The sequence below is a fragment of the Pelodiscus sinensis genome, chromosome 2 (genome assembly GCF_052426305.1).
Source record: "Pelodiscus sinensis isolate ZL-2025 chromosome 2, ASM5242630v1, whole genome shotgun sequence".
NCBI classification, from domain to species: domain Eukaryota; kingdom Metazoa; phylum Chordata; order Testudines; family Trionychidae; genus Pelodiscus; species Pelodiscus sinensis.
The window spans coordinates 183,915,790-183,928,179 of record NC_143053.1 but is presented as its reverse complement, the minus strand read 5'-3'; the positions used below and the strand labels follow the sequence as shown (position 1 = coordinate 183,928,179).

At 42.6% G+C, this 12,390-nt stretch overlaps 1 protein-coding gene across 1 annotated transcript in view; it reads left to right on the top strand.

Moving 5' to 3' along the window:
- Positions 1 to 12,390, top strand: part of LOC102456223 (collagen alpha-6(VI) chain-like) — an 83,170-nt gene that overhangs the window by 40,784 nt on the left and 29,996 nt on the right. Inside the window, exons 16-24 of the mRNA XM_089776604.1 lie at positions 1,071 to 1,115; positions 1,201 to 1,254; positions 2,525 to 2,587; positions 4,281 to 4,346; positions 5,914 to 5,967; positions 7,190 to 7,225; positions 8,372 to 8,434; positions 9,599 to 9,661; positions 12,288 to 12,350. Of these exons, the coding sequence (XP_089632730.1) occupies positions 1,071 to 1,115; positions 1,201 to 1,254; positions 2,525 to 2,587; positions 4,281 to 4,346; positions 5,914 to 5,967; positions 7,190 to 7,225; positions 8,372 to 8,434; positions 9,599 to 9,661; positions 12,288 to 12,350 (507 nt within the window). The remainder of the gene's footprint in view (positions 1 to 1,070; positions 1,116 to 1,200; positions 1,255 to 2,524; positions 2,588 to 4,280; positions 4,347 to 5,913; positions 5,968 to 7,189; positions 7,226 to 8,371; positions 8,435 to 9,598; positions 9,662 to 12,287; positions 12,351 to 12,390) is intronic.

Here is a 12,390-nt window from a genome sequence, read left to right as displayed (position 1 = left end):
ATGATTTTTGGGTTAATCACATTTCAAATTATTTGTGTTTAATTCAGGGATCAAGAATTAAATTATAGAAATATTCACGTATTATTTAGAATATAATTTAATGTGCCCCGTTAAGAAAAAAGAACAGTCATTAAAAACAGAATACAGATCACTGTTGAGACTTCCATGTAACATAAAGAGAGATAAATGTACTGGAAAGACATAAAAGTTGGGTAACATTTTGATTTTCAGCCTGTATTTCTTACCTTTCTTTGTGTTGGCAATTATTAAACATGTTGGTGTCTTTCCCCTCAGTCAGTTTAATCGTCACTTCATCTCTGCAAGTCTATCTGGCCTTAAAGCTAACCAGTTGCACATCAAAGTAAAATAAATGCTCAGTTACACTTGTTAAAGCCCATGAGAGTTTTTGCCATGAACTTCAGTGGGTCTACTTATTAGGGTTTTAATCCTTTTTAGTATGTTTTTGAGGGATGGCCACAATGTCTATTCTACTATTGTACTTAGGGCAGATGTAAACAATGAGTAATTAAGCATTAATGTGTAGGTTTTAAATCTGTGGGTGGCCTTTGTTTTACTGGTCAGTTACAGGAGTTCACAAGGGCTGTGTCTAGACTGCAGGCTTCTTTCGAAAGAGGCTCTTTCGAAAGCATCTTTCGAAAGAGCCTCTTTCGAAAGATCGCGTCTAGACTGCAGGCGGATCTTTCGATAGAGGAAATCTGCTTTTTCGAAAGAGAGCACCCAGCGAGTCTGGATGCTCTCTTTCGAAGACGGCCTCTTTACATTGAAGAACGCCTTCCTTCGAAAGAGGAACTTTCGAAGGAAGGCGTTCTTCCTCGTGAAACGAGGTTTACCGCCATTGAAAGAAAAGCCGCGTTCTTTCGAAATAATTTCGAAAGAACGCGGCTTGAGTCTGGATGCAGGGGAAGTTCTTTCGAAAAAAGGGTACTTTTTTCAAAAGAACCCCTGAGTGTGGACACGGCCAAGGATACTAGCTTTGCTAGACTGAGAACACATAGTGGTTCTTTAGATCAGTGGATCTTATATAATCCCTGTCACTTTTGCTACCTCAGGGAAACCAAGGGGACAACGGGATTGATGGAGTTAATGGAGAGCAGGTAAATTGTTTTGCTTCTGATTTGCTGTTGACATCAATGAATGTTTTTAAATGAGAAAACCTTACTTGTTTTTCTTTTCATTAAGGGATCACTTGGGCATCCAGGAATAAAAGGAGAAAAGGGTGACCTAGGCAACATGGTAATGTTTTCCACTATTATCTTCTTTGGTCAGGGTTTAGATGTGAGAGCAATTAGATGGGTATCTCATGAGGTCGCCCCTTTGGAAAAAATTTAGCTACATACCTTCTGATGGGAAACAGCCTTATGCAGTATTGCAAATTTACTAATGTGTCTCAGCTTACTGGAACAGGCATGAAAACACAGTTGACGTAATTCACGCTGTATTAGAAACGGGATAAGCCATTTCTATTTCATTTTGAAGATATTTTTTGCTCGAAATTATCAATTGTAAAGTTGTTCAGATGAAGCGTTTCTACTTCAGTCGTGATATTTTCAAATTCTGCATTTGTTCTAACTTTTCTTGGCACCAAAGATTCCCCTTTAAGGCCAGAATTAAGCTATGTTCAGTGGCAAAAAAAAATCTACGTTAATGGAGAGTTAAGGTTATTTGGTGGAATGTTGTTTCCTTGCAGAATGTTGAGCTAAGAAAAACTCAAACTCCAGAAAAGAAAGAAATCGAGAGGTTGGGTTGCATGTGCAGCCTCATTCAGCAATGCCCCTGTGTGCCCCATTAATAGCACGTAATAGATAGCATGTAATAGCTTGGTAGATAATTGATCTGAACATATGGTCATTCTTATGTTCTGAAATAAACATCGTTTACATGTGGCAACTTTTTCATTTTGAATAAGAGTTTCAAGCTGTTGATTGAAATGTACTTTTTGTACAGATATCAGTGGTGGGGAATCTGACAGCTAAAGATCATCCTTTGTCAGAACGTAGTTACTGAACGTGTTTAATTGCAATTGTAGTAACTATTTTAGGTTTAATAATATTGCAGTCAGTGCTCCCTCTCAGCTGAGCACTTGGGTGGCCACCCGGGAGAGACTCAAATGCTGCCCAGCTGATTAGCAGAGGGGCCACATCTGGCAGCATGTGTTTCTACTGGTGGCGCACATCTGCGTATGCCTTGATGCACATCATAAAATTTATTTTGCACATGGATGGAAAAAGTTAGAGGAAATACTGATTGCAAGTAGCTTTTTTCTTTGTGCCAAAAGAAAATAAAGAATTTGTTGCTGTTTTGTTTAGACATGAGCCTGAACCAATATTAAGAGACAAACAACGTTCCTAATCAAATTGTGGTCTGGAACCACACAAAATGCAAACAAACCTGAATGGGGTGTGTGTATCATAATCTGTATTAAAATGCTGGGACTTGTTTCTATTCTTTTGTTAGCATCCTTATGAAATGTTTAGATTCTCACTCAGCCATATTACGATTTCAGGGCAATCCAGGGCCAAGAGGACCCTTTGGTGACCGTGGTGAGAAGGGCTTCCGAGGAGATCCTGTAAGTTATTCTAGGTGCAAATCAATTATATATCATACCTTTATGACTCTATGGGATTCACCCAGACTAGATGGGGGTGGGGCGATTGTCACTGCCTGTTCTTTAAACCTGGGTTTTCTGGGCTGTGCAGCTTTGGCTCAGAGCACTGGCCAGAGCTTGCTCAAAGCACAGTTGCCTCACCCTGGCTTCCACCAGCCTGGTTACTCCTTGCAGGGTGACTCCATCAACTCTTCCAGTCCTGAGTCTTCCCCAAACCATCTCCCCTCCCGTGCCCAGTTCCTCTCACTCGATCCTCACAGAAATGATCAAGTTTTCTGCCTTTGAAAAGCAGAACACATGCCAGCCTGGTGGCTTGGCTGGGGATTTTATCCTTCAGTTTAATACACAGTGCTGAGAGAGTTTTGTAATAAAACAAGAATAAGTGTATTAACAAAAAACAGAGATTTAAGCAATAATAAGTAAGTCTAGAAGGGTATGTCTACACTACCCCGCTAGTTCGAACTAGCGGGGTAATGTAGGCATACCGCACTTGCAAATGAAGCCCGGGATTTGAGATTTCCCGGGCTTCATTTGCATAAGCGGGGAGCCGCCATTTTTAAAACCCCTCTGGTTCGAACCCCGTGCAGCGCGGCTACACGGGGCACGAACTAGGTAGTTCGAACTAGGCTTCCTAGTTCGAACTACCGTTACTCCTCATTTCACGAGGAGTATTACAAATTCTAGTATTACAAATATATTGTATTTCCTGTTAATTCATATCTTGAATTATCCCTGGACTCTGTGGATTCAGCAGAAGATAATGTATTTCTCATGTAATTCCAATCAGTTGTTTGTTGTTGTTTTGTACTTATTACTATTAGTTTTATAGTAGCACTCCTAATTTCATGAGCATTTTCCACACATTTTTGGTCCCTGCTCCAAGGAACTCACAGTCAAAGGATAGGGACAGACTGATAGGCAGAAGTTAGGGGAATGGGAAGAGAAAGAACAAACAGGGATTTATTGAAATTCAAGTCAGTGAGATGCGCTGTAAACAGCATGGAAAAAGTGGGACTTTTAAGGGGGAAAGAGGAATAAGGTAGAATCCTTGCTGATGGCTTCATGAAGGTTGCCTTATGAAACTAGTGGGGCCTCAGAGAAAAGGGCTCTGAGGTGACACTGTGTGAGAAACTGACAGGAGCAGTCCGGGTTGAGAACATTAGTGGGATAAGGGTGGGGGTGGGAGCAGGACACGTTGACACTCCTGAATACACAAGGAGACTCAGAATTCTATGAAGCCAAAGTGGGTGGAGAGTCAGTGCAGGGATTCAATGAGGGGAGTGACACCATCAGATCAGTGGGAAATGAAACTGCATTCTGTATGGTATGATGAGGCCTCACTGAGCAACAAAGCTGTGGAAATTACTGTATAAGGACAGATGTAGATGGTGAGGAGAAAACATCAGGGCAAGTAGGCAGGGCTGCCGTGCACTTCTAGTGTATCCACAGAATGCAGTATCACCTGTGAAATTTCTAATACTGGTGGAGTTTTTTTCATTTTTGTAAGAGGTAACAAAGGATTAACTTGGTCAGTATTTTCTCATTCTTTTTTTCAGGCCCCCATGCAGAAAGATTCTGAGCATCTGCTATAAAATATAAAATGCCATCTGCTCCGCTGGGATATAAATATACTTAACATTTTGTCTTTGTTTAGGGTAACTCTGGATTGAACAATGTCGAAAGGGGGCCTAAGGGTTCAAAAGGAGACTGGGGAAGACAGGTAACTATTTAGAAATATGAGACTTAGTTTACTCTACATTGTTTAAAATACTAACTTACAATCCCTTAAAATCTAGCTAGATACAACACATTAAAATTAATCTGTTGATAGCCAAGATTGTTAAAAACAATATGACAATCCTATCGTTCCTAATTGTGTACCAAACAGTACATCTGAAATCAACAAGATGGTATTCAATAAAGACAAGTGCAAAGTACCACACTTGGGAAAGAAAAGTCAGATGTGCCACTATATAACTGGGAATAGCTGACTAGCATGGGTGGTGGGTGAAGGCCCAGCTGGGGAAGGCAAGCCCCACCCCTACCCTTTCCACCCAAAGCCTGCCCCTGGAGCCAACCTCCACTCACCACCAGCCTGATCCTTCCTGGCCCTCTGGAGGACCCAAGCTGCTATGCGGCAGCCTCAGCCTCAGCCTCAGCCGTTCCCAGTGCCAGGGAGCAGTTGCCGCGCCACTGCCCCATCCCTCCCTGGTAGCCAGGGAGCTGGGCTGCTACGTTGGGCCCCAGCTATTGGCAGCCGTGCATGTGGGCAGTTTGGGGAAGGCCTTGCCTTCCCTTGCCTGCATTACCCACCGCCCAGGTTGCCTAGGTAGTAGTACTGCCAAAAATGGTTTGTCAGGTAAGGTGGATCACAAATTCAGAATTAATCCACCATGTGATTCATTTGCAAAAGTGGTTAATATCATTCTGGGATGTATTTACAGGAGAAGTGTATGTAAGACACAGGTGGTAATTGTCCCACTCTTCTTGGCATTCGTGAGGCCTCAACTCATATACTACATTCAGTTTAAGAAAGTTGTGGATGACCTGGAGGGAGTCCAGATAAAAACAATAAATAAATAAATACTAGTTTCAGAAAACCTGACCTACAAGGAAAAGTTGAACAAACTGGGCGTATATAGTCTTGGGAAAAGAAGACTGAAAGAGGGACCTGATAAGTCGTCAAATAAGTTAAGGGCTCTTGTAAACAGGATGATCATCAATAGTTCTCCAGGTGCACAGAAGATAGGAGAGGAAGCAATCTGGTTACTCTGAAGCAAAGGAGGTTTAGGCTGGATATCAGGAAAAACTTTCTGCTGTAGAAGCAGTTCAGCCCTGGCATAGGCTGCCAAGGGAAGTTGTAGAATCCTCATCCTTGAAGGTTCCCTGTTAGGGATGATCTAGGTTTACATTGCCCTGCCTCAACACATGGGCTAGACTTGATCACCCCCTTAAGTCCCTTCCACTCCTACATTTCTGTAGTTCTCTGATTCTGTCCTTAGGGGTGAACTGAACTCTACACCTCTCACTGGTCCCACTTTTGAAATTCTCCTATTTTTTTAAAAGATGAAAAATGTCATGTACGACATACCTACAATACTGTTTTTTTAAAACATTTATTACAGTAATGAACTTCCACAGATCATCTTCCAAGTGTGTGGGGGGGAGTATTTAAAATGCTTGTCCACTGTCATGACTAGTTGGCTTAAGAATCTGAAACTATGTAAAAAGTTTTGAATTTGAGTAACAATTGAACTATAACATGAAACTTAATTTCCCATTTCCAGGGTGAAAAAGGACCAATGGGGTCACCAGGCTCACCAGGCTCTAGGGGAACCCCGGTAAGAACCCGTGTAGACAGAGGGATTAAATATTCAAGGACAATGCTTGATACTAATTCAAGGTAGAGAGAATGATCTCAGAAGCCATACGTTTACTGTTGATCACACTCTCCACCAGCCTCTTTGCATTGCAGGAAAATGAGAGAAATAAATCTCTGATAGACTGCCCTGAACAGATTACAACTAACAGTAGCCCCTGATTCCAGATGAACTCTTCCCCCTTGAACAGAAGTATCCTACACAACTGATGGACTATGTGAGACAAAAGAGGTTCCTCATTTCTTTCAGATTCAGAACCTGCTGCAATACTTTCCAGTTTTGTCTTGCCATTCTGGCTAATGACAATTTCTCTGTTTCTTTTTGATTCTTCCACAGAAAGAGAAATTCTGCACAGACAAGGATTTGCATTAATATACTCTCTTTTTTTTTTGTGGTGTGGGAGAGTAGCAGGGCTACCTGGCTCCTGTGTCTATCCCAGCCTCCAAATTACCCAGAGAACATTGTGCTGGTCCAATGCCTTCCACAGTCTATTTTCAAATGGATTGTCACCACCTTCATAATATATATAGCTCCTATAACAAGCATGGGAGAGCAAAATCTCTCTCTCCCCTCCCCATTACTACTTCCTTCCTCCTCCCCCTCCACTTCTTTCATGTGCCTATTTGTGAGCTCCAAAGGCTTAATTAGCATTTCCACCCAGGCCAACCCACAAATTAAACACAACACTGCTTTATCCATTCTGCCTTGCTTGGTTGGAGCTGCTGTGAGCAGCCTTTCTTGCCTGCTACCATGTCATAAGCAAGTATCAATAAGAACAGACTAATGAGGGTGGAAACTTTCCCACTTCATTTTGGGAAACGTCTTTAAGCAGCACTGGCAAAACACATTTTATAAACACATCTGTTTTTCTAGGGCGGACAGGGCCTGAATGTTTTAGGTCTTCTCTTGGCACAGCAAGACTGAAGTTGAGTGCAGGGAGCAAAAGGATAGCAAAGTAATATCCCAACACATCCACCATCACCTTCACGTTTGCTTTGCACTCAGTCACTGTGCTAGCATGTATAGTAACGTGAGCACATCACAGAGCATTGTGTGAATATCGAATTATCAAGGAAAAACCTAACCAATAGTTGCCACCGCTTCTCTACTGCTGTCATTTAATTGAGAGTGATAACTGGGGTCTAACAAGTGTCTAACAAACATCTATCTTGTCTTCTATCAGGGACCAAATGGTCGAAGAGGAGCCCCGGGTTTACAGGTAAGTTTAATTAATTTCCCATGTCTACAGTAGGGACGTAATTATTGGATCAAAAAATTAACTGGTTAAATAATTCTAATTGTACTGTTTAATTGCTTGACCATTGGTCGGCCAGTGCAGGGCAACTGGGGCTGAAGTCCTACCAGGGCTGCAGTCCTGCTGTGTTTGTGGGGCATGAGTCCTTCCTGTGAGGCACAGCTAGGGCTGCTCCAGGCCAGGATGCCTGCCATGCATGGGGCTGTGGCTCTTCCACTATGGCCCGTGTCTTGCCTACTGATTGGCTGAGCACAACCATGGCCAGGGTCCCACCTGCCTGCCACAAAGCCAGCGCCCTGGCTGCCTCTGTCACATGGCCAGGGTTCCGCTGGCTGGCCAGCCTGTTACCACCAGAACTGCTCCACCCTGGAGCGACTGGCCATTCAGTGGGGTTTGGGTGAGGTCTGGTTAACTGGCTGCCCAGCAAGCGTTTCAGTAAGTCTAATGCTTGACTAGTTAACCTTTTACATCCCTGATCTGCAGTAAGATTATTATTAGTTGGTCTGCCTTCTAAAATATTTGTAATTGAAGTCCAATATTTATTTTAGATGTGTTAGGATAGGCAAGCAGGATTTGTGCCTTTTCTCAGAGAATTAGTCTCAGCGACTTCACTGATACTACTTGTGGTCCTAGTACAGCAATGCATATGCTGCAAAATTCCCACTGACGTTAATGAGAGCTAATAGCTGATAGTAAGAATTAAAAGGGAAATTTATCCATCCAGCTAGAAGAAAAGGAATGTTGTCCTTTTAAGGGCTCTCTTTAAAAGGGGGTGGGGAGGAGGGTTGTTAAAGGAGAGTAGAGATGGACAGAAAGGACAGGAAGACTTTAGAAGCAAGTTTTTCTACCAGAGTAATTCAAATTAAAGCGTGTATTTTAGATAAGGGTAGTTGAAGAATTTATTGTAAAAACTATAGGTCTGAAGATCCAAGCAAAAATTTGGCAGTGCATGCTGGTAGTCTTGACAGACTGAGCTAAGAAATGACAAGAGGTGTTCAATGCCAAATAAATGATATTAGAGACTGAAAATATCCTACTGTTCTCCTGGCAGACCAGTTACTATTATGATCACTTGAGAAAATTACTATCAGAAACTCTCTCTTAATGCAGGCAGAAAAAGGAGAGGAAGGTCCAAAAGGTTCTGAAGGCGAACAAGGATTTCGAGGATCCCAGGTGAATATTAACATTCATCTAGATATTTTCGAGGAAAAGGAGAACTTGAAATACCAAAGAGAAATGAAAAAGTCTGTGCCCAAAAATCTAATGGCTCCGTGTCCAGACTCACACAAAGCACAGCCAATGTGTAAGTGAATATATTGTTGGTGGCTCTGAAGCACCAGTAGCATAGATTAGAATTGGTCATAGTATAGTAAAGCAGGGATAATGCAAACTTCTCACACAGCTCTATCCATTGTCCTCTTTCCTGGTTTGCAACACCTCTGATGTTCCAGTGTTGCCCCTCTGTTGAACAAATAATGGCCAAGTATGACTTCACTGGATACTGATCAGAGAGGAAACTTCTTCCTCATGTTGATGAGTGATCCAGTGAAACACCTCATGTAGCCAGTATAATTAAAGGATGTACAATCTGGCCCTGTGTGATTTTAGAACTATATTAGCCCCCTGCATTGCAAATATGGATATAGATTCGCTTTTGCAGGTACAAGGACTACAAATTGAAGAAACTGTACTAGGGATTTCCTTGAAAGTAACTCCTGGTGAGGCAGCTGCACTAAGGATATTAAAATGCAGTTAATTGACTAGTGAATGGAATTTCCCTGTGAGGCTCTTGTACATTTCAAAGGAGGAATGTGGAACTCTGCATACAGTCCCACTGACTCTGGGCTACATGCAGGTGCCTGCTTTGAAATGCTCAAGAGTCCCCAGCAGGGTTCCAAGGAAGTGCCATGGGGGGCCCAGAATCAGCTGGGGACTCCCCAGATGATCCCGGGCTCTCCAGCTGCCCCTTTGAAAGGTGCAGAGGTGGCATTTTAAAGGGGCAGCTGCTGCACAGCTGATCAATATTTCAGCTATGCAGCAGCTGCCCCTTTAAACGCCACCTTGGGGTTTCGAAGTGGCAGAGCTGCTGTGTGGTGCTGTCACTTTGAAGCACCCCTTTCCCACCTTTGCTGCCCCAATCTATAGAGGAAGCAAAGGGGGGGATATCGATAGTTAACTAGTCAATATACTGTCCGATAAGCAAATGGTTATTGGATAATCGACTAGTTGACTGATATAAAAGGCTAAATGGTGTTATAACATAAGGCAGGGTATTTTTGCATTTATAATACATGAATGTGTGTGTTAACTGGATTTTCTGTGTCATATACTTTCTAGGGACTAAGAGGAATTGAAGGTGTGAAAGGAGAGAAAGGAACAGACGGAAATAAAGGTCTTCAGGTAAAACTACTCTGGGAAATTCATTTAGGATTCTACTCAGTGTGTGGGAGACTTCCATTTTTACTGTTTTGTTGCATTCTTTGTTTAGAAATCCCTGTACAGTTTGTCGTGATGTTCAACCAGAAAAAGAGAGATGTTTTAATAAGAAATCAAGGAATAAACTTAAAAAACAACAAATACTCTGGTAGCACTTTAAAGACTAACAAAACATGTAGATGGTATCGTGAGCTTTCGTGGGCACAGCCCACTTCTTCAGATTACCAAAGTGTCGGATGTCCAGAACCAAATGTGAAAGATCTCAGGGCCATGACAAATGACTTTACATTATAAGAAAAATATTCAATAGCTATATCGCAATCTATTTCTATCATATCGTGGCCCCCCCAGTTTATTTAAAGGTTCATAAGCATGTGTATGTATGTTTGCCTAAATATCATGCAACACAGATTAAAATAGTGTTTTAAAATCAACTGCTCAAGTGTTAAAAAATGTCAGAACTTTTGCTTTATTCTAGCACTAGAGGATTAACCCAGCATTGCTCAGGTTCTTGTGGGGGCTCAGGGCAGGAGCTTGGGGCTGAAGGATCTTGGGGGCTCAGGGCTGGGGCTGGGCAGTATGGGGGAGGGCAGAGTATGGGGAAGCCAGAATTAGGGTAGTGTGTGGAGGATGCAGGAGTCAGGGCAGGGGGCTGGAGACTGTGGGGGGGCTCAGAGCAGCCCCATGGCTGGTCAGGACTATGCTGCCTGGCCAGTAGCTGCTTTCTGGGGGGAGGCAGGTGAGGCATTGCAGCAGGGGTTGCAAACTGTTCAACTCAGGCCATTGGCTACTTTCCAGTGGCTGCCCAGCCCTGACTGGGTGGCTGTTCCTCTGCTCCAGCTGGTGATTGCTCCCTGAAGGGCCACAGTGGCAGGACCACTGGCTGACAGGCTCCCCTTCCTGTTATCTGAGGCTGGAGCTGAGGGTCCAGGGGTGGAGGTTAGTGGCTTTGGCTTTGGGGTAGGTAGACCACTTGTCATGGCCAGTGACTGGCAACATGCAGAGCCATGCCCCCAGCTGGTCACTCTGCAGTATAACTGTCCCCTTGCACTTGGTGTCCTCTTTGATCACTCTGGAGCATAACTGCCCCTCCTATCAGACCCTTCCCTTTCTGTGTTATGGAAAAGAATCTGATTCCAGGCTCATCCCATTATCCCGGTGCAACCAAAATCCTTCCTTGCTTTGAGTTAGGGTATGTCTACACTTGCAGCCTATTTCGGAATATGGCTGCAAATGTATGCATTCGGAATTGCAAATCAAGCCCGGGATTTAAATATCCCGTGCTTGATTTGCATCTTCCCAGCTGATCGCCATTTTTTAAATTTACAAGTCCGGACTAACTGCCCGTGTCTACACGTGGCAGGAACCCAGTATTTCGAATTAAAGCCATATTCCAAACTACCAGTTATTCCTCCTGCAAGGAGGGTTACCAGGTAGTTCAGAATAGGGCTTTAATTAAGTAAATCGACAGAACAGAGGAGTTTTTGCAGTATAGATAGTCCTCTTTCTACGAGGAACAACTCCTTTTTGTGCGAGAGCTCTTGAGCAAAAAGGTGTGTGTGGACAGGGAATAGGGATTTTTTGCGCAAGAAGACTGAAGAGGAAAAAGCACAGTTGCCCTGGTGACCATTCTGTCCACAGCAATTAATGCTTACTTGCGAGAGAGCATCCAGTCAGTCTGGACCCTCTCTTGTGCAAAAACGCATCACTTTTTTTATGTGCTTTTGCAGTGTGGATGCACTCTTCTGTAAGAAGCCTGTAGTATAGACATAGCCTGAGTCTGAACCACAGTACAGCCATAGAAGAAACTTTATTAGGGAGATCCCTGAAGCTAAACCTGCATCTTCTCCTCATTATCTCTTGTATGCTTCATTAAGGCCCTATATCTTCCAGTATAGTTGTATTCAAAATATGTGGTTACTGTAGGACAAAATAAAAAATAGAGACAGAATTCTGCTTCTTTTTGTGATGGGAGAGGGAAACTCCCATTTAAATCAATATGATCCACATAAACCTGCTAAAGAGCAGTTGGAGATTGCATCCATGTAACAAAAGACAGAATTAGACCTTTTTGCTTTATATATGACCAATGTATAAACTGTCTGAATGAGAAACCTGAAGTAACTTTAGATAATTTTTTATGAATGAAGAATAGGTTTTAAGTCTACAATATAATCACTTTATAGAGACAACTTTGTGTGTCTAGAATTGAGAATGCAATGTTTGCTGGGTCCTCAAACATAATCTGTGCCAATCAAACTAGTGAGTACCTTCTTCTTATACAATGTTGCTACCAGGCTGGTAGGAAAATAAATGCTTGATTGAAATATGAAGCAAGGAATCTAAGTGTTATTTATGTTGACTGCTTTCATTGCCCACCAGACGTCTATGGGAAAGCAAAGCTGGCAACGTTCAGACAAAACGGTAGTTATTCTACATGGAGGGCTAATGTGGCATTACTTGTTGAAGCTGAGACATTGAACATCATTATAGGGTTGGGACAAGTTGCAAAAAAAAAAAAAAAAGGAGCAGCAGTAAAGTGATTTTTCTCTAAAGTCTCACTAGACATCATATGTTCATATAATTTCAGGGAAATCCAGGAACTGTGGGCCCAAAAGGAAGTCGTGGCAATCCCGGAATTGGAGGAAATAAAGTAGGTTTCATTTCTTTAGCTACTTTTGTTGTTTCTGAAG